Source organism: Pinus tabuliformis, chromosome 2_2, assembly GCF_031772625.1.
Source record: "Pinus tabuliformis cultivar Carrire ecotype Pingquan chromosome 2_2, CPIR1, whole genome shotgun sequence".
NCBI classification, from domain to species: Eukaryota; Viridiplantae; Streptophyta; class Pinopsida; order Pinales; family Pinaceae; genus Pinus; species Pinus tabuliformis.
Window position 1 is genome coordinate 969,263,151 of NC_142300.1, and position 22,811 is coordinate 969,285,961.

The following is a 22,811-nucleotide window of genomic DNA, read 5'->3' on the forward strand; positions in this document are numbered from 1 at the left end:
GTACGTGTTTGAAAATAGATCTTTTGAAGATGTTTTTGAGTTCAGGGTTGTATCAAGTTGCAGGAAGTCCACTGGGGACCATGTCCATTGACTTAGCTCTAGAGGTCTGTGAGTCAAATGGTGACTAGGATGCCTGAATTCAAAAGGAAGCATGAAGGTACATGTTTGAAATGTACCGAAGGAAAATATTAGAAGGGGACCTTTCCCCTCATGCAACAAGTTCACAGATTTGGAACAACCCGAGGAGTCTGATGGAAGAAAGCCCTCTATGGCTTGATGAAAAACACCTCGGGCATAGTATGAGAGGATTGATAGCTGTCTAATGCAGCTGAGATTCACTAGGAGTGAAACCGATCCAAACCATTACTCGAAGGTTGTGTACCGGCACCTATGTCTGACAAGTGCAGACCCTCTCATTTATAGGAGACAGAGGGAGTTGGATTCTGAATGTGAGAAGATAAGCTGCAAGCTTGTGACTGCCTCGAGGATCTTAACTTTCAGAAGTTATATGGTAATGATGTCGGACCAGATTTGGGAAATGCCTTTGAGTTTCATAAACTCATTCACATTGATGTACTTGGAGAACCTCCGTCTGGACATATGGGATGCAGTTAGCATGGTGAGCTCATATTTGAGCCTCACTGGATTGGTGCCAAGAATCTTCTGAGATATCTTCAGGGCACAATCTCTCATGGATTGAGATACACTGCCGGAAAGATGAAATTGCATTATTATTCGAACGCTGAATGGGCAGGCAGTGTGGAGGATCACTAGAGCACTTTTCAGTGTTGGTTCTCTTTGGATTCTGCTTCGATGCAGGAAGCAAAAGTCAGTCGCTATAAGCATCGCCAAGACCGAATACATGGCTACGAGTATGATCTCGTATGAAGCTGCATGGTTGCGGAAGCTCTTAAGTGAGCTGTTTTTCTCTATGACAACTAGAGGTGGGATTCGATTATTGAGGAATCTCATATTCGACAATTTCTCTAGCAGATAGACATCAAATATTGTCTTATCTGGGATATGGTAAGTCGATGATCAAGGAGGCTCCATCGCACTGAGATGATGTACAGGACAGAGCCCTGAGGAAAGATCAAATTTGTGATTTTCCCGAAAGCCTTGGAGTCGTCGAGAGACCTTTGTAAAAGGGTCCTGCATGCTGCATACATTGAGCTCTAGGAGCTTTGGGGGGCTTGCAGTTCTATTGGAGCAACATACGACCACAGTGTGACTCACCCTCCCCTGGTGGTGCGCACTGAAACAAGATGATTCGCTCTCTTGTGGGACAAGATGATTCGCTCTCTTGTGTAGTAGGATGATTAGTTCTCCTGTGAGGCCTGGATTGATGTGTTCTCCATGGCGATTGTAGCAGGATTGATGTGTTCTCCTGTGAGGCCTGGATTGATGTGTTCTCCATGGCGATTGTAGCAGGATTGATGTGTTCTCCTGTGAGGCCTGGATTGATGTGTTCTCCATGGCAGCCTGGATTGATGTGTTCTCCATGGCGATTGTAGCAGGATTGATGTGTTCTCCTGTGAGGATAGGATTGATTAAGTTCTCCTGTCGAGGCATCCTACCCATGCAGTCTGAGACTCATGGGAAGTTCCTCTCATTTGATCAATGAGCAGGGAAATGAAGTTAGGGACCATAGTAGTACCGATGGACGCATCGTTGTATCTACCGTACTCCCTACGCTAGGATGTCCTCCATTGATCTGGGATCAATGATACTGGTCTGGGACCAGTGGTAGGAGTTGTACATGCTATGACGCTGACTTCGGGTCGGCTGAGACTGGTCTGGGACCAGTGGTACATACTCCGAGACTGACTTCGTGTCAGTGCAGTACTAGTCTGGGACCAGTGAGAGTGGTACATACTATGACGCTGACTTCGGGTCGGTTGAGACTGGTCTGGGACCAGTGGTACACTCTCTGAGACTGCGATACTGGTCTGGGACCAGTGGTAGGAGTGGTACTTACTATGAAGCTGACTTCGGGTCAGTTGAGACTAGTCTGGGACTAGTGGTATGCACTCTGAGACTGACTTCAGGTCAGTGGAGAATGATATGACTCATTCTCGATCAATTCTTCTTCTTCATAGTTCAGCGGAGATGAGCAGAGCAGAGCAAAGCTAGCAGAGCTGAGCTGAGCAGAGCAGAGCCAGTAGAGCTGAGCAGAGCAGAGCTAGCAGAGCCAGCAGCACTGAGCAGAGCAGAGCCGAGCCAGCAGAGCTGAGCAGAGCCAGCAGAGCTAGGCAGAGTAGTGCAAGGCACTAATGGCAGAGATAGTACAGTCGTACATATGGATCAGCGGATGGAGTTCTCCCTAGTTGAGAGGGAGTGTTAAATTGGCAACTAGGGCCAAACTCCATGTGGATCAGTTTATTTATGGCAGCTGATATTTTTATTGGATCCCTCTCGTCGAGAGGTGTAGGATTGATCCAAAGATCATCCGATTCCGATAAGTATTTATGGAGATATGAATTTATTTTGATTAAGGATTTATTATCTAGCCGACCAACAACATAGGTAGGCTCATAAGCCCAATAGACGTGACTATTCATCATCCTCATTTTAGTATAAATAGGTGAGGACTTGAAGTCATTTCACACATGTATCCTTGAGGTGATCTCCTCTCCACGTCTGGGTTTTTGGAAGGAGAGAACCAAAAGATACGCTGGCCTTATGGTGATGCCCTAGCCGCAGGTCGATCTATGCAGCAAACAGAGACACCTACACATTGTCAAATGGAGATATCTCATACGCTGGAATGGAAGACCTTATACACAGTCATGGGAGATATTCAATGTAGTCAATGAAGACTCATCCAACACAGTCATGATCTGTTCACGGTTACGTTGATCATAATGGATACGCTGTGGATATTATACATTGGTTTTCAACGCAGTCAATGAAGTAATTAACGCAGTCAAGGGAACGTTGTCCAGAAACAACCTGCACGTTGTTCATGCAGATATTAACACGCTGACCATAGAAGTATTAATATGCTGTTCATGCTGATATTAACACGCTGACCTTAGAAGTATTAATACGCTGTTCATGCAGATATTAACATGCTGATCATAGAAGTATTAATACGCTGTTCATGATGATATTAACACGCTGACCTTAGAAGTATTAATACGCTGTCCAAAGAAGATATTAACACGCTGGTCATGGAGAAATTAGCACGCTGTTCATGGAGATATTTACACGTAGATCATGGAAATAATTATGCGTTGTTCAAATTGATGCACAAACCAATCCGCAGTAAAAGGAGTCATGTATACACAGTGAAAGAATATAAGAACTTCACATTCCTCTCTGAAATTCCGCATGAATGTTAGGTGCACGTGTACGCTATACATAAGGGACAGACCTCACACAAAGGGAGGATCAGATCTCATGTTCTTATGAATATTTCGTAAAGTACAGGTACAGGGATTCGCCAGGAAGGATCAGACCTTACATCTTCTCTCTGGAAGCATATGTAAAAGAAATGGATTCGTATTTGTATTAGGGCACCTTGGGGTCTAAAGGCATCGAGTGCACCTTGAATGATTATTAGGTGCAGTCAACCTTTGTCTCGTGTAGATGGAATTGAAAGAATCGTGGGTGAATGGACAGCCATGGCATAAAAGATGTCTCTACAAAGGAACAACATTAGCATCATACAATCTCAGTCTTGGTTTGATGGTGATCTTGATTGAAGCATCCCTGCAGCAGCCCAAATACAATGAACAACTGTGGTAGATCTATTCTCTCGGCTCAACCAAGATTATGTTAAAAGTCCTGGCATAACTCTAATATCGAAATAAGTTTCGATGATGGTCAAGAGATCCTTGGCAGACTAGTGAAAGGACACAGTCTCAACAACATGATGTATGAGATTATGAGCAGCATGATGAGCTGCATAATGGGCAGTATTATGAGCAACATGATGAGCTGCATAATGGGCAGTAGTATAAGCAGCATGATGCATGAGCAGCAGCTAAGGCTGATATCAACAGAGGCAAATTGTTGCAGCATGATGAAGCAACGAGAAGGCAGAGGCAGCAGCATGGTGAGCAACACTATGAGATCATGTGCAAGGGTACATTAGCAGGGGCAGCAGCATGATGATGATGCTCATTATTTTGAACAACATTATGATGGATAATATCATGGACATGGATAGCAGCATGGTGCAGTATGCAGTGGTGCAACTAGAGGACCAGATACAGCACGATGATAGGTATCAGTTGAAGCAGAATGTCTTCAACTGATCTCATCGTTATAAGAAATGATCTATGCTAGATCTAGATAAGTCAAAGTGTTGACTTTTGTTGTAAATGTATTATCTCTCTCTCTCTCTTTCTCTGCTAAACTTTGAAGATAAAAGAAGATTTCATCAAAGGGTTTCCCCACACATTGTGGGGTTTGTCCTTGGCTCGCGCCACATCTTGTGTCCTCTTGTCTTGGCTTGTCTTCTGCGTTTTATATTTATGTTCTATCTGCAGTTTATCGTAATGTTGATGTGATTGCTAACTGTGAAAATTTAAATAAATTGCTCTAGCATAGAACATACCCAAAAATTAACACTGCCCCCTTAGGAAGCAATGATCCCCATTGCGTTGAGTGCTTCCATGAGATGGGGAAACTTCTGCGGTCCACATTGAACACTTAGTGCAAGCCAAGGAATGGGGGGATACTATGCTCGAAAGCATTGTTTCCCACAACCTTGGTAATGGTGTAAGGACCATATCGGAGTGGTCTGAGCTTCCGATGGGCTCTTGTAAGTCGTTCTTTCTGCAGATGCAACCAGATTTTGCTGCCCACCTGAAACTTGTGTGGTACCTGATGTTGATCATGTCACTGCTTGTACTTGGCATTTTCCAGAATGGAGCGGCGATATATCGGCCCGTTGGGTAGAGGTGCTCCGTGAGTCAGATCGAAGGAATTCTTGACCCTTGACAGTGCAACGGTACCCCTGTGGGTGAGGAGAAGATGTTCCTGTATTCTTTCATGACCGTATCCACTTGCTTTTGATGCGTGGAGGAACCCTTCCTGGTGGCCATGGATGTGGCTACGATCTTCCTCTTACTTTGAGAGCAAACCAGAAAGAATATAAGTTTCCTAGTCTGAGATGATCTCACTGCCTTTCTTATCAGAGATCAATGAAGTGGTGGTAGGTGGGGCTACCTCTGATATCCTGTATAATGTATTACCCAAAGAAATAATAACAGTGCGAGGCCTTGACTCATACACAACATGTCGCTTCCATAAGTATGGTTGTCTTAATAATACATCACAAACGTCAAGAGGCACAACATCACACAATACCTCATCTGTGAAGAGCTTGATGCTGTAGGGAAGGCGATATTGCTGGTGGACTCAGAGATCTCATCCTTGGTGAAGCCACCCGATGCTATACGTTTGTGGGTGTGGTATGGTTAGTAGGCCTAGATGCTTCACGACCTCTGCTGAAATGAGGTTCTTTTGGCTGCCACTGTTGACAATGAATTGTAGTGGCTAACCCTTCAATGTGAGTGGAAAAGATGCTCCCCCTCCTCTGGATCTTCGGGTTCATTCCTCTGGATCTTGGCGGTGGCAACAGTGGCGGTGGTCTTTGCATCAATGATTTGCTTCCCTTTGTCATTCTTCTTGTCAAGTTCTGACTCAAGGTTGGAACATGCATCTACTTCCGAAGCTTTCAACTTGGCCACCAGCGACTGCTTGGTCTGACACTCACTTGTGTTATGAGTGGGGCTCTTATGGAATTCACACCACTTTCCTGTGTCTTTCTTCGACTTCGTGGTGTTGTTCTTTTCTTGCGTCTTTCACGAGTTGTCTTGGGTCACATTGTCTTGGCTTTGTCCCTGGTTTTGCGGTTTGGGGAAGCCTTTCCCTTGCTTCAGATTCGCGGATCCAAAGTCTCGCTTCTTCTATTTAAACTTCTGCTCGATCTTGACAGCATATCGGTACGTCGTGCCGAGTGATGAGATGTCCAAGAACTCCATCTCGTCCTGGATGTACCTGTGTAGTTAGCTGTGGTGTTTGAATACCAAATGCTGCTCAGAATCTTTGATACCCGACTTTGTGCGAAGGGTATGAAAAATGTTGGTAAACTCCGGCACATCTTGGTCCCTTCCCTGTCGCAGCGTGGTCCACTTTATGTATTTGTCCTCATAGCTCCCGATAGGGTAGTACTGCTCCTTGATGGCGTCCCGGAATGAATTCCAAGTGGGAGCGGCTGAAAATAGTGAGTTCGTACTTTCATCCTTCTGCTCGCAGTAGGTTTCCCACCAGTCCTTGACGTGGGGGGCTGCTTTGAGAAGAGCGAAAGTAATCTTTTCTCGGCTAGAAAAATCATGAACAAAAAAATACCCTTCTAGCAGATTTAACCATTTATCTACGACATCTGCATCTATCTGACCCTTGAATATGGAGATTTCAAAGTTAACTTGTACCTTAAAGGGTGTGGCATTTCTAGAGTAGCTATTAGATGCGTCACCCCTGGGTAGCCGCTGAGGGATTTGGGCAAAGTTGTCCATCATCACATTCCTTTATCGCTCGAGGGCTTCTTTGAGCAAGATTTTGATAAGATCTCCTGCCCCTTTGTCTTTCTTTTCATCCGCCATGGGAGGTCGTCAAGATTTGCGAGGCTGATCTTGTAAAGGTTCCACCAGATTGAGCCCTAACTCATATCTTGACCTCGTTGGGGACATGCAAAGAAAAACAGAGAAAGAGTAGACCCCTATGATACCACTGATCCAACTTAAACAGGAACGCAATAAAGTACAGAAATGAACATAAATACAGAGATGTAGCAGAAATAATACTTCATTTCATTAATGTAAAATACTGAAATATGCTTACAAACAGAATGGAACTAAGACTAGCTCAGACGATGGTAGCTTATCTCTGAGGAGAGATGTGGTGGCTATATGCCTTTGAACTGTGTTACAATGAGGCTCGAAGGCCTATTTATTGTTGAGAAACAATGGAAAGCCCTAAACATCCAAAAACCTAACCCTAGGAGATGAAGCCCCAAACTATGGGTCCCATTTGTGTAAAATCAACTACTCGGGGTCGTAACTTTGGCATATGATCTTCGTTTGACACGCACAATACCTCACTAGAAAGTTGTATCCGAGGTCTCATTTTTCCCAAAAACATCGTTTAGGGCCTCAAAATGGCTTCGGAAGTTCAAGACCGGAAAAACTACCAAAAATAGTAAATAGTGCTACAAATAAAGAAACTGAAAAACTGAAAGAAACAGTTGTGGGGGTCCAAGTGGGATAGGCGGGTGGCCACCAACATCCACCTGGATCAGTTGAGCAGTAGTAGAGAGGAGTAGACCTACTAACTCCAGCAGGGAGTGCGTAGGCCAGCCTAACAACAGCGCAAAGGAGAGGAGGCAGTTCGACATTTTATTGGCAAAGATGGTAGCTAATGGGTTGAGAGATCAAGATCAGTTGGATGGAGCATCCAACTATGTGATCTGGAAGGCTAGGATCTTCTGCCTTCTGGATGAGCATAATCACAAAGCCTTTGTCGACAGTGTGGTAGCTGATCATATCGATGCAAATCTGCTCAAGAAGTACAAGGCTGAGATGGCGAAGGCCAAGCGGTTGATCCTCGACAGAGTGAGGGATCACGTTGTATGTCACATTGCTGGAAAAGGGATGGCTAAAGAGATGTGGGATGCCTTGGCTACATTGTATCAAGGATCTTCCGAGCAGCAGAAGATGTACTTGGAGGAGAAAATGAGATTTGCGAGGATGCAGAAGGGGGAACACATTGATCCGTTCCTATTGAAGGTGCAGGAAGTCCGAGATCAGTGGGCAGCTGTAGGGTCATCACCTCAGCCTACAGAGATGCCAAGGTTGGTCCTGAATTCAGTCTCAGAAGAATGGCAAGTATTTGTCCAAAGTATCTTGGGCAAAGAGAAATTGCCGGATTGGGAAGGGATGTGGGCTGCTCTTCAACAAGTAGAGATGAGGCGAGACTTAGTCAAGTGCAAATTTGATGGCAGCAGAAGCAGTGGGGCGAAGCCCAGGAGGAGGGGGAGAATACAACCCTTGCATCAAAGGGGCAGTAGGAGCAGTGGAGGCGGAAGAATGACATCTCAGAGATCAAATGTTTTCGGTGTGGTGAATTTGGTCACTACACTACACAGTGTCCTCTCAAGAAGAAGGACAAAGACGGGAAGCATGATTCGCACACTGCTACCGCAAAGATCGAGGAGTTTGCCATGATTTCCCAGATACCTCCAGGGGAGAGGTGGGGTGATCTAGTACTGTAGTTCGAAAGAACCACAAATGGGTGGGATCCTTGAGGAGTCCACCTCTTGGATCAAGACCTTGCTATGGGAGGAGCCCATAGTCAGCAATAGTAGGATGGACCAGTGTCAGGTGGTGCAGTCAGGTGCCAGAGTGATAGATGTAGTGGCTAGTAGCAGTCAGATATTGAGCAACGAAGAGCTAGTGTTGGTAGCTGTGAAGTTGGCACAGAGCAGAGTCAGCAACAACGTAGAGACTTCATTGACAATGCAGAGGCTAGCAACAGTCAAAACTCGGACGACTGATGGATCATACTGAACACATTTGGTTTAGTATTTTGGATGTTTTTCTGTTCAGTTGCTGCAGAAGGCAACAACAATAGTTGGAGCAGAGTTGTAGTGCAGATGCAGTTGAGAGCAACATGTAGAGTCAGCAACAACACGGATGGAGCATTTGTGCAGTAGTTGGTGGGCAGTGATGTCAAACATTAGCGACGCATAGGAAGATGTTACAAAGTCAGGGTGATGCTTCAGCATGCATTACTAGATCACATTCCTCGCTAAGAGGGAGTGTTGATTTCTGGTAGCATCGGATGTGCTCTAAGCCTCAAAATTTGCAGGGAGGCTAGGACACATGTATTCCAGAATACCCAGAAATCATTTTGCAAAATTCCACCCGGAGACAGTTTTATTAAAATAATTAATTATTTTTAATGGACGCCTAAGTCTAAACTTAGGAAATTAAAATAATTAAAGGGTATTAATTAAACTGGGGGTGAAACTTCTAGAAGAAGACGAGGATCAAGTCAAAATGATCTGAGCCATTGATTAGAATTTAATATGGGTCGTTGATTGATCAACGAGATGATTATCAGAAGAGGCTTGATGGGCATTTGGAAAACACATCAGGTGAGAGATTAGAGAACGATTTTCTCAAGAGAGCAACGTAGGAGTTGCCGGAGAAGGTGATCGAGGAGATTTCTTGCAGTGAGGTGCAGGGATAATTTTCTGGAGGAAGTTTTCCTGATTCAGAGGGTGCAAGGCAGAGAGAGCAAAGAGTATTCCAGAGAGGTAGCGCTTGGCCACACAAAGGCAACGTAGGGCTACACTATGGCAGTGCAAAGCTTCAATGGGAGTCCGTATTTTTTCTGGGGAATAGTCGGGATCTAGTGCTGGAGCCGGGGTGTGAGACCGGGAGGCCAGAGGGCCGAAGTTTCTAGTGAGCAGAGGATCGAGAGGAGGTGCAGTGTAGTCCCAACAACAATGACACAATAACTGAGTGGTTGTGATGCAGTACTGCGCTGAGAGTGCGTAGAGACAACGCAGAGGCTTATCTCCAGCACAAATCAGTGCCGGATTTCCCAGTGACACGATGAGATCATCTCACTATCTTTTTGTCCAGTTAGATCTCTGTATAGGATTGCTAGTTTGGGCATCCGAAGAATTGTACTAAAAAATAACTGCATAATAATACGAACCCTCAGCTGCTGCATTGGTTTTCCCACATTGGGTTTTTTCGAGGAGATTTGTCTAGAAACAACAGTGTCACTTGTGTGTGCTATTTCTTTCTTGCTCAGTTCTTGTTTCCACATATTATTTAAGCTGTGAAGGCTGCAGTTGTATTTATTTCGATGTTTACCATATAATACTGTAAATAACTTGATTCAGTAGGAGAAATATAATTAGTTGCTACAGTAGTGATTTGGAGATTCCGATGGTGGCTGATCTCTTTGTTGCCATAAAACCTAAGTTGCCTAGTGAAACTTTGTATTGATTTTTCATGATTTCCTAGACTGATAATTACTTCCAATGATTTCTTCATTATTTATCTTTGACAGTAAACACAATAATGACAGTAGAATCATGAAGAGACAGCCAAACATGAGACAAAATTTATCTTGGGAAAACCCTAAGCAGGGAAAAACCCAACAACCTTTTCTTGGTGAAGTAGTCCAATTTAACAAGAGATACAATCTGAACTTTCCAATCCAATAAAGTCAAACTGACCAGTAACGAAACCCCGGTGAAACCTGGTCAAACTGTGATAAATTCGACATCCTGCATTTTCCTCAGAGAATTTTGGTCTGCCTTAGAGAAACTTTGTTCTGCCTCAAATCACTTCGGTCTGCCTCGGAAACTATCCTTCTAGACTCTCACATGTGAACCGAAGATGAGAAATGAGTGATCCGAATTTGTGCCAAGAGGAGGAGGACAATGTTATGATACCAGCTCAAGAAAAGAGAGAAAAGAAAGATCAACGCCTTAGAATTCAGCCTCTTCGAGGGGGCAACCTCCTTTACATTACATAAATGAACAATTCTTGGATGATACAAATGAAAATACCTCCTTTCTATATATAGGAGTATAAGTGGTCCCAATACAATCAAAGCCTACATAACAATAATATTGTAGGGCACAACAGTAACAATGGTGGGCTTCTATGTGGCATAATAGTAACAATATGGGCACTACATGGGTACATCAATATAATAAGTGGGTTATACTAATAACAATAAGGGGTTACACTAGTAGTATAGGGGCCTAACATGCCCCTCTCCTTCAAAAAGCGTTGTCCTCAACGCTTGAGTAGTTCTTGATGCTTCTATATAAAATTCTTGTCCTCCCATGTGGAATATTCAGCGGGTAAGTTCTTCCACTTGATGAGATACTCTGAAATTGATCGATTTCGTAGCTGTCGGGTTCTTTTTTCTGTGACTGCTCCAGGTTCCAATATGATTTTTCCTTCCTCTTCAATTTCTGGCAATATTGCTTGAATTGGGATCTTTTGCAACTTTTTAATAAGTGGCCATACTTCTTCGTTCTTCTTCCATTCATCTGTTGCTTCGCTTATCCAATTTGGTTGGATAATATAAATAGCACAAAACAATGCTTCCACATCCTCATCCTTGAAGCGTCTTCCCATTCGGTAAGGTCGCCATTTTTTAAGTGCATGTAGTATTGCCAACATTTGCTTCTCATAAATAGCTTGCTTGAGATGTAGCAGTAAAAATACCCAATCACTCACATCAAAACATTTTTCACTATGATGTTGATCTACCTGTTGTTTCATTTGATTTTGCACCGAAGTGGCGTTATCCTTTAAAAGTTGGAGAACCTGTTGTTTATGTTCGATATGATCTTTCTCTACTTGAACCTTTTTCTTCTTGATATGTCCTTCTATCTTTTGAGGAGTGGTAATTTCTTCCAGTCCTTTACAAGATATGGTCGGATTCATTTCTTGATGCTCGATGTGATCTTTCACTTCTTGAACATTTTTCTTCTTGATGTGTCCTTCTATCTTGATAGTTTGAGGAGTGGTAATTTCATCCATTGAATTACAAGATATGGTTGGATTCATTTCTTCTTTCTCGATGTGATCTTTCACTTCTTGCACCTTTTTCTTCTTGATATGTCCTTCTATCTTGAGAGTTTGAGGAGTGGTAATTCTTGCCAATGCTTTACAAGATATGGTCTGATTCATTTCTTTTTTCTTTGTGGTGGTGTCCTGACGTATATCCTCTTCTTTTGATGTTTCTTGATCCTTTTCTTCCTCCTCTTCATATTCTATGTAAAATAATTTCTTCTCAGCACACCGATGACCTTTAGTGCATTTGCTATCACAATTGTAACAAAGCCCTTTTTCTCTTTCTTCCAATTGTTGTGGTGTAACCTAAGTTGCAGGAAACGTGGCCCTAGGGGGCGTTTCTCCAGGGGAAACGAAACGAAACGCGTTTCCCCGTACCGTACGGCCTGGAAACGCGTTTCCGGCCGTACGGCCACGTTTCCCGAAACGGAAACGTGGCCGTACGGCCGGAAACGCGTTTCCAGGCCGTACGGGCCACGTTTCCCCCAAAAAAACATTTGTTTTTTAATTTTTTTTTTCTAATGTAGATCTCTTACATTTGTTTGCCCTAGTGTTGATATGCAGTTCATGGTAATGTTAAATTCTTAAAGTAAAAGTGATATTCTCCTTTATTTTTCATTTTCATCCTTTTACTTAAATTTTTAACATTACCATGAAATGACTCAGGATGTTTGAGAGTGGTTTCGTCGTCATTGGATTTCATATGGAGAAAGTAGAATTTTAGATCTTACTCAAAATCCAGCAGACTTATCTGTTTTTCAGGATTTCAGGATTGGAGGGATTTCAATGTTTCCATTGGATTTTATCATGTACTAGGGTATGGAACTTGTATTTAATCGAGAGAACAAAGCCCTCTATGCAGGGGAGACTCCCAATAATCAAGAGAATGTAGGGTACTAGGGTATGAAACTTGTATTTAATCAAGAGCACTAAGGTCATTCGACTATGTAGGAGGAGACTCCCAATCAACCACAAGACAAAAAATTAGAAATTTCTCGTGGCTGATTTTGGATATTTCTATTTTCATTATGTGATTATTCATGAGTAAATGTGATGTAAATTTAGATACTTATAGTCTATGCATTGACAATTGACAATTTTATCATAATGTAATAAATTAGAATGTATCATATATGCTTTATGATTGCACATATTTCTTAAATTCCTAATATATATATATATATATATATATTATTATATATATTCACGTTTCCCCGTTTCCAAAATTTGGGGAGGTCGCGTTTCGTTTCGCTTCCCGTTTCGGAAACTCGTTTCCGTTTCCCCGTTTTGTGCAACTTAGGGTGTAACCCTTGTAGGTTGTGGAAGGCTGGGAGAAACAACACTTCCATCTTTATAGTTGTGAGGGGTATGCTTCCTGGTTTCCATAATTTTGCTTTCCATTATGTCACAAATCCCTTTTACTCTTTCCAATTGTTGTGGTGTTGCTCTAAAGAAGGTGTTGCTCTTTATATCCTCATAATGTGCTATCATTTCCTCCGTGAAAATTGACCACGTAACAAGTTTTTTACGAGAACAAAGTCCTTTGTACCATAAAGATTGATCTGGTTCTAAATATGAAGATGCAATACATACCTTTTGTAACAGTTGTACACCATGTATATCAAAATATTGCTCCATCTGAAGTATCCAATTTACCGGATCCTTGCCATCAAACTTCCTCATCTTGCTTTTTATTGATTTTAGGAGCTCTACCTTGAAACGACTGTAACTCTGTACTTTCGGATCTTTAAGTTCTGAACTTGTGACCAGTAATAGCCCTCTGTGTCCTCTTTCCAATGCCACAAGTCTGATCCGAATTGGATTCTCAAAGAAAAAGTTATGCACAATCTCCCGCAGTGACCTGATTATAGACTAGTTCAGTAGAGCGAACTTGTATGAAGTGCCACGTGTCACTGTTTCAACCTTTGACTCTGAAAAATATATAAACCGAAACTACAGTCCGTCCTCTTTCTGTACCTTCTTACGAAATTTCAATCCGATGCTCAGAAATAAAGTTATGACGATTTTCCCCAGGTCACCTGTTTTGAGTGTAATTCAGGAGTCTGCAAAAAGACCAACTTCCGCAGATCATATCTCCGAAAATATTGCGCGAAAAGCTCTGAAATTCGGACCCAAGGTTCAGCGCCAATTCTTCTCAAATGGGTTTTTCTTGCGACTTCTGAAACATCACAGAAAAAAAGTTATAGCGAAAATTCCACGATGACCTGTTTGGAGCAGCGAAACCCTAGAATCCAAAGCTCTGATACCAAATGTTATGATACCAGCTCAAGAAAAGAGAGAAAAGAAAGATCAACGCCTTAGAATTCAGCCTCTTCGAGGGGGCAACCTCCTTTACATTACATAAATGAACAATTCTTGGATGATACAAATGAAAATACCTCCTTTCTATATATAGGAGTATAAGTGGTCCCAATACAATCAAAGCCTACATAACAATAATATTGTAGGGCACAACAGTAACAATGGTGGGCTTCTATGTGGCATAATAGTAACAATATGGGCACTACATGGGTACATCAATATAATAAGTGGGTTATACTAATAACAATAAGGGGTTACACTAGTAGTATAGGGGCTAACAGACAAATTGTCGTTATATAGTAATCTAATGAGCCCAAATAGGTGTGTCCTTTGGGGCTAGCCAATTTGAACAATATGGAGCCAACTTGTATTTTTGGAGGCGAAAATTCAAAATATAAATTTCTTTCTTTGGGCCGATTTGAATACTGACCAAAGCTACAATAAAATCAACACTTTGCACTAGGCTGCTAGATTTTGAGGTGACAGTACCTAATATCCCCATTGACCTACTTTAGTGGCTACTTATTAGACACTAATACAATTATGTTATCTTGTCTTATCTTATCTATTGGTCCATTTTGACAGAGTTCTTTGGGTTCATTCCTCAGGATGATCTTTACAAGATGAATATTGATATTATAGGCCCCTTTTGGTGGAATTTGGAGTGGAGTTTCTGATGTCCTTTTACTCAATACGATTAACACAGACTTTATTCTATTCTGCATTAGAGGCATGTGCTAGGTCTAGTTCTTATTGTTGGTGGGTTGCATTAGATGCTGTGAGCTGATAGATTTGAGGGTTGCACGGTGTTTGGTCTATAAGGGTTTGCTATAAGCTTCATGTGTTTTCTTGGTTTGTTATCTATGATGGTTTCTCTTCCAAATCTCATTTGGCCAAGAGTGGCCTTTCTAATGGCCTTTACTCCTCTTATCCGAAGGTAGGAATGTTGAAGCATATTTGTGGGAATGTGCTTTTTTGAGGTCTTGTTGGGAACAGGTTCAACCTCAGTTGGCAGGCATTCTTCAGGGTTATTTGCATTGGAGGGAAGTTTTGTTAGGAGATTCCACATCTATGATTTGGAATTCCCTTGCTGGTATTTGGCACTGTTTGATTGTTTCCACCTTGTTTGTTCTTTGGAAATTCTACTGCAAATATGTATTTGAACACGCAGTCAATTCTTTGGCTGCGTTTTTGTCAGTTATGCAGAGATGAGGTATGTATGCAACTGCTCACTAAAGGAGCATGACTGATTAATGATGCCAAATTGTTATATCATGCCTCTTATTCTGATTTTATAGCTGTTTTAGTTGCATCAAAGAGTAGGATATAAATTGTGTTGCATATACCCTTCTGTTTCCCTTTTTTGCGGCGGATGTAAATATTTTTCTGTATACATCAGTACTCAACATTACATCGTGACTTTATCATAATAAGTGTGCAAACCCAAATAATATTACATGGTATTAACATTATAATAATATGTTGTGTCAACCTTAAGTTGCGATTTTGTGTGCATGTTACTAATCATGAACTTTTTGTTTTAAGAGCTCTGTAAAATATTTATGCAACGCAGATATTTTATTGTACCTTTCATTATAATCACGATTCTCTTACAGATGTTTGAATTTGTGTTTGCACTTATTTTCTACATGGACGATATTTTTCATCACTTATGACTTTGATGCATTCTAATTTCCTTTTACCAAATGTGAGTGTTTATTGTTCTTTACTATCCAATTGTGCCAGAGAATAGCCTATTGCTATTGTATACTGTGCTTTGATGTGCGTTCTCAGACCTGTTTATTGTTTTCATGCAGATTCCTTCTCATTCGTTCTGGGATGATTGGTTGGGTCGTCATAAATCTATCAGTTGCAGCAAAGGCCTTCCAACTGAAGGATTCGTTAAACCTTTCAATGATCCTTTATCAGATATTTTGTTTGGTATATACCCTTATATTAGGCTGCAACCTTATTGATCATCTTTGTGTATTTTTCATCACTTTGATGGGCAATTAGCTATGTTAGTGCATGTATGGCTGGCAGTGTGAAAATTACTTGCTTCGTCCATTTGACTTACTGATTTCCCTTACAGTTATATGTGATGGATTACTTCTGGTATGAAGAGTATATGACATCCACGTAAGTACATTGCCTTTCTGTTACTGCTAAATATCACAAATAGTTCTTATCCATTTCTGTTGCATACTTGCAAGCATTCAACAATTCAGGACATGATTACAGCCAGTTGTCTTTACCTGATTTACTATCGTAGTACATAACTATTTTTCTTATGCCATTTGTTACCCAGTTAATATGTTAACTTATTTAGAGCTCTTTTTGGTTATAGCTTGAAATAAGGATTTTGAGACTTTTCTTGACAGTGATGAAGTTATCATTGCTATTATATGCTTTAAAGGACACTAACCATTTCTTGTGCTATCTGCTAGTATTCCTCAAACTATTGAGATCTTGGTCTATTATCAGAATTTGGCATAATATTTAGTTTTACTTGAAGCATTATATTCTTTGTGTAGAACCCTGACTACAAATTTCAACCAGACAGGAATCAAAATTTAAAATTTAAATTTGCAGAAGAATACTTGGAATCAGTTGAAGGTGTTTTAGACTGTGGTTGTTCCCGCTGCTGTAGTTACCAAACCACCCTTTACCTCCCAGCCTATCTGGGGTCTACCTGTACGGTCCCCAGATCCAGATGACAAATCTTCTGGCCCCCGTGCCCAAAATTCCAGAAAACTCAAGCTCAATCTTTGTAATTCTGTTGGAAATTCCCACTCTTCCCAAATTCTCTTATTGTTTCACATAATTCTCTCTTTCAAAAAAAATGAACTCCTTTCCTAAACTGCCTTCCCCACCTTATATAGAATCTTGCTCTGCCTCCAAATCGTGTCTCCCTGTTCGAGGTTCCTCCAGTGAGGGGATAAGGTGATAAACTCTAACTGAAGTCTAAGTAGGCATCTGCCACCTGCGTTAACAGTTGACAGCGAATTTCTTTTAATGTAAAACCTATGAAACCAGATTCGTCCAAAACCCTGGACGAATCGCGAATCGGACGAATCGGACACGATTCTGGCCTGACACGTGTCATGATGGCAGGACTCGTCGTGTCCTCTTGTGGCACGTCGTGTCCAGGGGCATGTTCTAAATTCGAAAGCGTGTCACGATTTTCCTGTCGAGTCCTGGTTTGCGGATTCGTTTTCGGATCTGCTGCTAGGTTAAAACTTAAAAGGGGCGTGTCTCTCCCAGTTGACGGCAAAGGATTCAGTCAGACTTCAGTGTATTTGGCAAAGCCGCAAAGGATTGCATCATTGCTTTGTTGCAGCGAGGAGCGGACCGCCCAAGTCCACAGTCCACCCAACATCCAGAACTTGAGGTAAGGCACGGTTTATTCAAAATCACGTGGTTTATATCGCATTCAATCAACAGGGTTTCCTACAGGATATCGAAAGTTCGAAACTGATTTTCAATTTATCATTACGTTCAACTGTTATTTTAGACATTGCATGGTCGTTGACTCGTTACCTTACACGCCAATGCATAGAAATTATGATGCCATATATAACGCTGTGATCGATGCTAACAAAATCGCAGAGATACCATGCCAGATGCCAAGTTAATAATCTCTTTACCTTTCTCTGTATATGAACCCTGAACATTTTTTTGACACCGCCTCCAGCCTCAAATGCTTGTATATGTAGCATTTAGACTTTGAATAATAGAAAACATTGTCTATAAACTGATGACAAATTACAATCGATTGCCATCAGATTTAATACAGAGGCTGAATGATTGCCGGACCTTCTAGGCACATCCCATCTCGAATAACCTGTAAGTTAGCTGAATGAAAACAAGCAAAATCATTCAAACGCACAACTCACTAAAAGCTTTTTCGGATACATTAGGTAATTTTAGTTACAAGGTCTTTTAGACAACGTTCTTTTAACTTCAGACAACAGAAAGCTTTTTTGCACCTGCACCTAAGCAAACACATTTTATTGTACCAAATTAAGAAGAATTTAGTAGCAGAAAACAATTTGTCTCAAGCAATGTTGCACGAAGCGGGAGCGAAGCGGAAGCGCGGAGCGCGGAAGCGTCATTTTCCAAAAATCTAGGAAGCGAAGCGTCCGCGGAAGCGTCTGCTATATATATATATTTTTTTATATTTTTTTGCATTTATACTCAAACCAAACATCCCAAATACCAAATTAATTGTAGAAGACATGAAAACATGCATATTTTTGCATAAATCAAGATAGATATGGCATCCATGATTCCATTGTAGTTACTAGTATGTACAACAATCATCTATATTCTAGCTATTACAAACATACATCAAATTTTTAAGCATATTATAAAACATAAAACATTTAAGCATATTATAAAACATAAAACATAGAGCATATTATGATTTATCTAGCAAGTGAGCAACTGTCAACATTTGTCATGTCCAAAATTCAAATAATAATGTTTACAAAATATGTCACTTGGTCACCGCCAAGCCAAAAAGGTTCAAAATTCAAATTCACAAGTCTACAAGTCTAATGAGTAATCTATGACAAAAAGAAGTAGATTGTGAATATATCTACTAATCTCTCCTCCTTCCACCACGAATAGAACGTGATGGCGGGCCTCCACGTGGTGGCAATGAAGAAGATGGTCCCTGTGTAAGTCGTGGCACTGGAACTGATGAAGAAGAACCCCCTGCCGTTGGTGTTGAACCATGGAACCTAGAAACCAAGGGACCAGATGGGGGTGGGGGTGGTGGCATATCAACACCCGTGTCATCATCCTAGAATCGCTCAAAAAATTCATGCAAAAAAAAAACACTAGTTAACAAAAAAATTAAAAACATGAATTAGAGAAATGCTTTATAAGGGAAAATTGGAAAATTCATACCACAATGGACATACCTGGATAAGAGAATCCTCTAATTGCTCTAGTCGCAACACTCCATCCTCCAAATTGGGCTCCTCTGGATTCTTGTCCCAAGTCAACAAGTCTTTATTAGACTTTGCATCTTCACAGTAATGGGACAACAATCGCAAGTTGTAATGAACATAAACCAAGCTCTCTGCCCGGTCTAAATTCAACCTGTTCCTTTTAACACTGTGGATGAAAGAATAAGAGCTCCAACACCTCTCTGCAGAAGAAGTGTTTACCACCTGTGACAACACCCGCAATGCCAAACTCTGTAGAAGTGGAGTAGGCCCTCCATGCATGTTCCACCACTCAAGAGCAGAAAAATGCTCTCGATCTTGAATTGCATGCATGCTCCCAAATGGACCAGTGTTGCTCGTATAGTTGTTCACCTGTCTCCGTACCAATGCAGCCTCCTCATTATCAGGGATTAATCTACTCAATGCAGCCATATATTTTTCGTGAACCTCTTTATCTTGGTGTGGTTTTTTCCTGACTCCCCCCCCAGGTGCTGGTTTTGAAAGCCATGATGGATGATAGTATTTAGGTGTCAAAACATATGCTAATGCATGCAATGGAACATTTAGCATATCCCATCGTTTTTCCACCTCTTCACGAATATAATTGTACAAGGTGGTATCTCTAGGCTCAACAATGTCTTTAATCTGCCCCAACATGCTATCCATTTGCTCATACACCTCCCCAATTACTGGTCGATCTGAATCTGCAAACTTGATCATGTAATAAATTGGTTTGGTGAATTGCAAAACATATTTAACCTGTGACCAAAAGTAACTGTCAAGAACAGTGTCCTTGACTTCATTAGCACCATCTGTGTCAGTGTTAATTTCATCCCATGTTTCAGCACACACCAGATTAGTTAAAGCTTGTCTCACCCTCACTAGCCGCCTAAAGGTGAGGTAATAACTAGCAAATCTTGTCTTTGCAATTTTAAGCAATTGCAACTTGGAGTAAGTGCCATAGAAGTAGTTTACCCTTGTATGCCCTGTGATGAATTTAATGAGCTGCTTCCCTTTCCTGTAAACCTCAGCGATCCACCCACAATCTTTGTGTTTCACAATATCATGCATCAAAAGGTTCAATGTGTGAACCAGGCACCCAGACCAAAAGATGTGTGGATGAGTACGCTCAATAATTTTTCCTGCTAACTTACAATTTGCTGCATTATCTGTGATCACTTGAACCACATTATTCGGACCAACATCTTTGATTGATTTCAATAGGAGATCTGCAATGTTTGGTGCAGTTGCACTGATGGAGGAGGAGTCATGAGATGCAATAAATACTGCACCACTAGAAGAAACACCAAGAACATTTATCAAATGTTGGTTTCTAATATTTGTCCACCCATCTGATACAATGGATACCCCAGAATCCACCCACTCATGTGTAAAACGTGTCAAAGCTCTTTGAACCTTAGCTTTTTCTCTTTCTAATAACACTGTTCTAGCTTTCTCATAGTTGGGGGCCTTGTATCCTTTTGGGGCTTCATTGATGGCCTTTACCATTTCATGCCAATAGGGAGAGCGAAGCACATTGAATGGTACACCGCAAGCACAAAGAAAACGGACTATCTTTCCATCCACATCATCCCTCCCAGCAACATTAAGGAAATCCCCTATTGTTTTTCTACCTCCAGAGGTTGCAAAAGTACCATGAGGAGATGGGCAACTACCAAATTTAGAGGTTGCACTTGATTCAGAATGAGTTTTTTGTTTCTTGTTTTTTCGTTGTGCAGCCATCTCTATTTTGATGTATTTTTGTCTTTGTTCACTTGAAATGTTTGGGCAAATGGTTACCCCCACAGAACCCTTTTTTTCATCACTGTCTAGCACCCCACAAAGATGCCTCCTCAGACGGGTATATGAACCCGTATATGGTTTTCCTCCATGACAACCATGAGGGCACATCCATTTGTAAGATCCACCACCCTTTCCCCCTTCAAGTTTGGTCACATAGTTCCACAAGGGATTTGATGTACCTTTCCCATCTTGTGCTTCAGTGTCCTCTTCAAGTTCATCCCCTTCCTCTTCAAACCCTTCCTCCTCATCATACATTGGGTCACTACTATTAGGACCAAGTTCATCCCCTTCCTCTTCCCCTCTATTCCTCACCCTTGCCATCATTAAAACCAAGAGTGGAATGATACATAGAAGCCAAAAGAACACCATCTTGGAATATGGATATAGGTGGTGGACAACCTGTAAATAAAGGAGCAAGTAGAAACAATGGGAAAGAGTAGGAGAGGGAGGAGAAAAATACAATTTTTTTTTCAAAAAAACAAGGGAGTTTGGGGTTTGAACTTACCTCTTTAGCTCTTGTAGATGAAGTCCTCCAAGCTCTTGCTCCAAGCTCCTCCTCCTTCTCCTAGCTCCTCCTTCTTCACTCCTCCAAGCTCTCCTCTCTTCTCCTCTCCTTTCCTCTCTTCTCTTCTCCTCTCCTCTCTTCTCTTCTCCAACTCTCATAAACTCAAAGTGAGAAAATGAGAAGAGAATGGGGGCTTTATTCTTTTCTAAAGTCACCCTAAACTCACCCTAAACTCACCCTAACCCACCCCCTCATGCTAGTTAAGTTAAATTTTAAAAGAAATTAAAAAAAAAATACGTTTAATTCGCTGCCTCCGCGGGTTGCGCCTGGGTGGCGTGCGGGTGGCGTGCGCTTCCGGGCAGGTTGCGTGGCGCCACCCCTTGCCCGAATCGCCTCCCGAACCGCGATTCCGGGGGGCCGCAACCTCAAATGGCAGGAATCGTTTTTTTAACCCGGAATCGCGCCACCTCAAAAACGGAATCGCGCTTCCTGTGGGGATTCCGGATCGATTCCGTACGATTCGCGATTCTGCCTTTGGATCCGGGGGGGGGGGGGGGCGATTCCTGCAACACTGGTCTCAAGGGAGAGAGAAGATATTCGACATTTGTCCATCCATTCTCTGCTCCGTTCAGGGATGGATAATCTGATTTTTATACAGCAACATAGAATACTAATTCAAATACGATGGGCAGTATGCTTGGAATCTACAATATTTGATATATCATATGAAGCAGTATCAACATATAAATAGACGATATATCTGGTTTTATTGAAGAAAGATGCAATATCTTAAACATGTGAAAGCATTGCCTGTAGAGGAACTACATTGTCCAGACTCCAGATCCTGCACTGGCATATAAAATCTCATCCTGGGCAGAATTATATTGCTTTTGGAACAACGGAACAAGTATTCTAATTAGTAAAAGCTGCAACATTTGTCAAATTAACTGGGCCACTGATATAGTATACTGTATAAAATATTTAAGATATTAATAATTATGGATAGTGGCCAGTGGCCACTGATATAGTGATATTAATATATATATTAGACTTTAGTGTTGAACTTGATTCTTGTTCATTTCTTTTGCTGCTTGCATTTTTAAATTTTTACAGCAGTTTGATTGTTTGTTCATTTTTTTTACAGGTTGAGGTAACATGGCTCAATCAAAGGCAGCAAGGAAGGGCAAGAATGTCATGGGTAGAGATCCCCTTCCTCCCCCAATATCATCAGAGTCTGCTGCAAGTAATGTTGAGGGAAGAGGACTTAAAGACAATGATAAATATCCATTGTGGAAATATGTCACAAGAGAGGATGGGCCAAACAACAAGGGAAAGGGAGGAGGCAATGTGCAATGGAAATGCAACTTTTGTAACATTTCTTTCAAAAGCACATATTACCGTGTGAAATCACATTTGTTGGCTATACCTGGTTGTGGGATTGGATCTTGTAAAGTTATTACTTCACAACAGAGAAAAGAATTGGAAAAGGAGGCCAATGTTGGTATGGAACATGTGGCACTGGCTTCAAAATCAAAAGCACCCAAGGGCAAGAATGAAGACCCCCTTCCATTTTTGAGGAAAGCCACCACCAAATTTCCATTT

At 41.5% G+C, this 22,811-nt stretch overlaps 1 protein-coding gene across 1 annotated transcript in view; it reads left to right on the forward strand.

The window, feature by feature from the left end:
- LOC149196459 (delta(14)-sterol reductase-like) overlaps positions 1-22,811 on the forward strand; it is a 280,806-nt gene that overhangs the window by 193,689 nt on the left and 64,306 nt on the right. The window contains exons 7-8 of the mRNA XM_089405570.1: positions 15,764-15,887; positions 16,039-16,085. Coding sequence (XP_089261696.1) covers positions 15,764-15,887; positions 16,039-16,085 — 171 coding nt within the window. The remainder of the gene's footprint in view (positions 1-15,763; positions 15,888-16,038; positions 16,086-22,811) is intronic.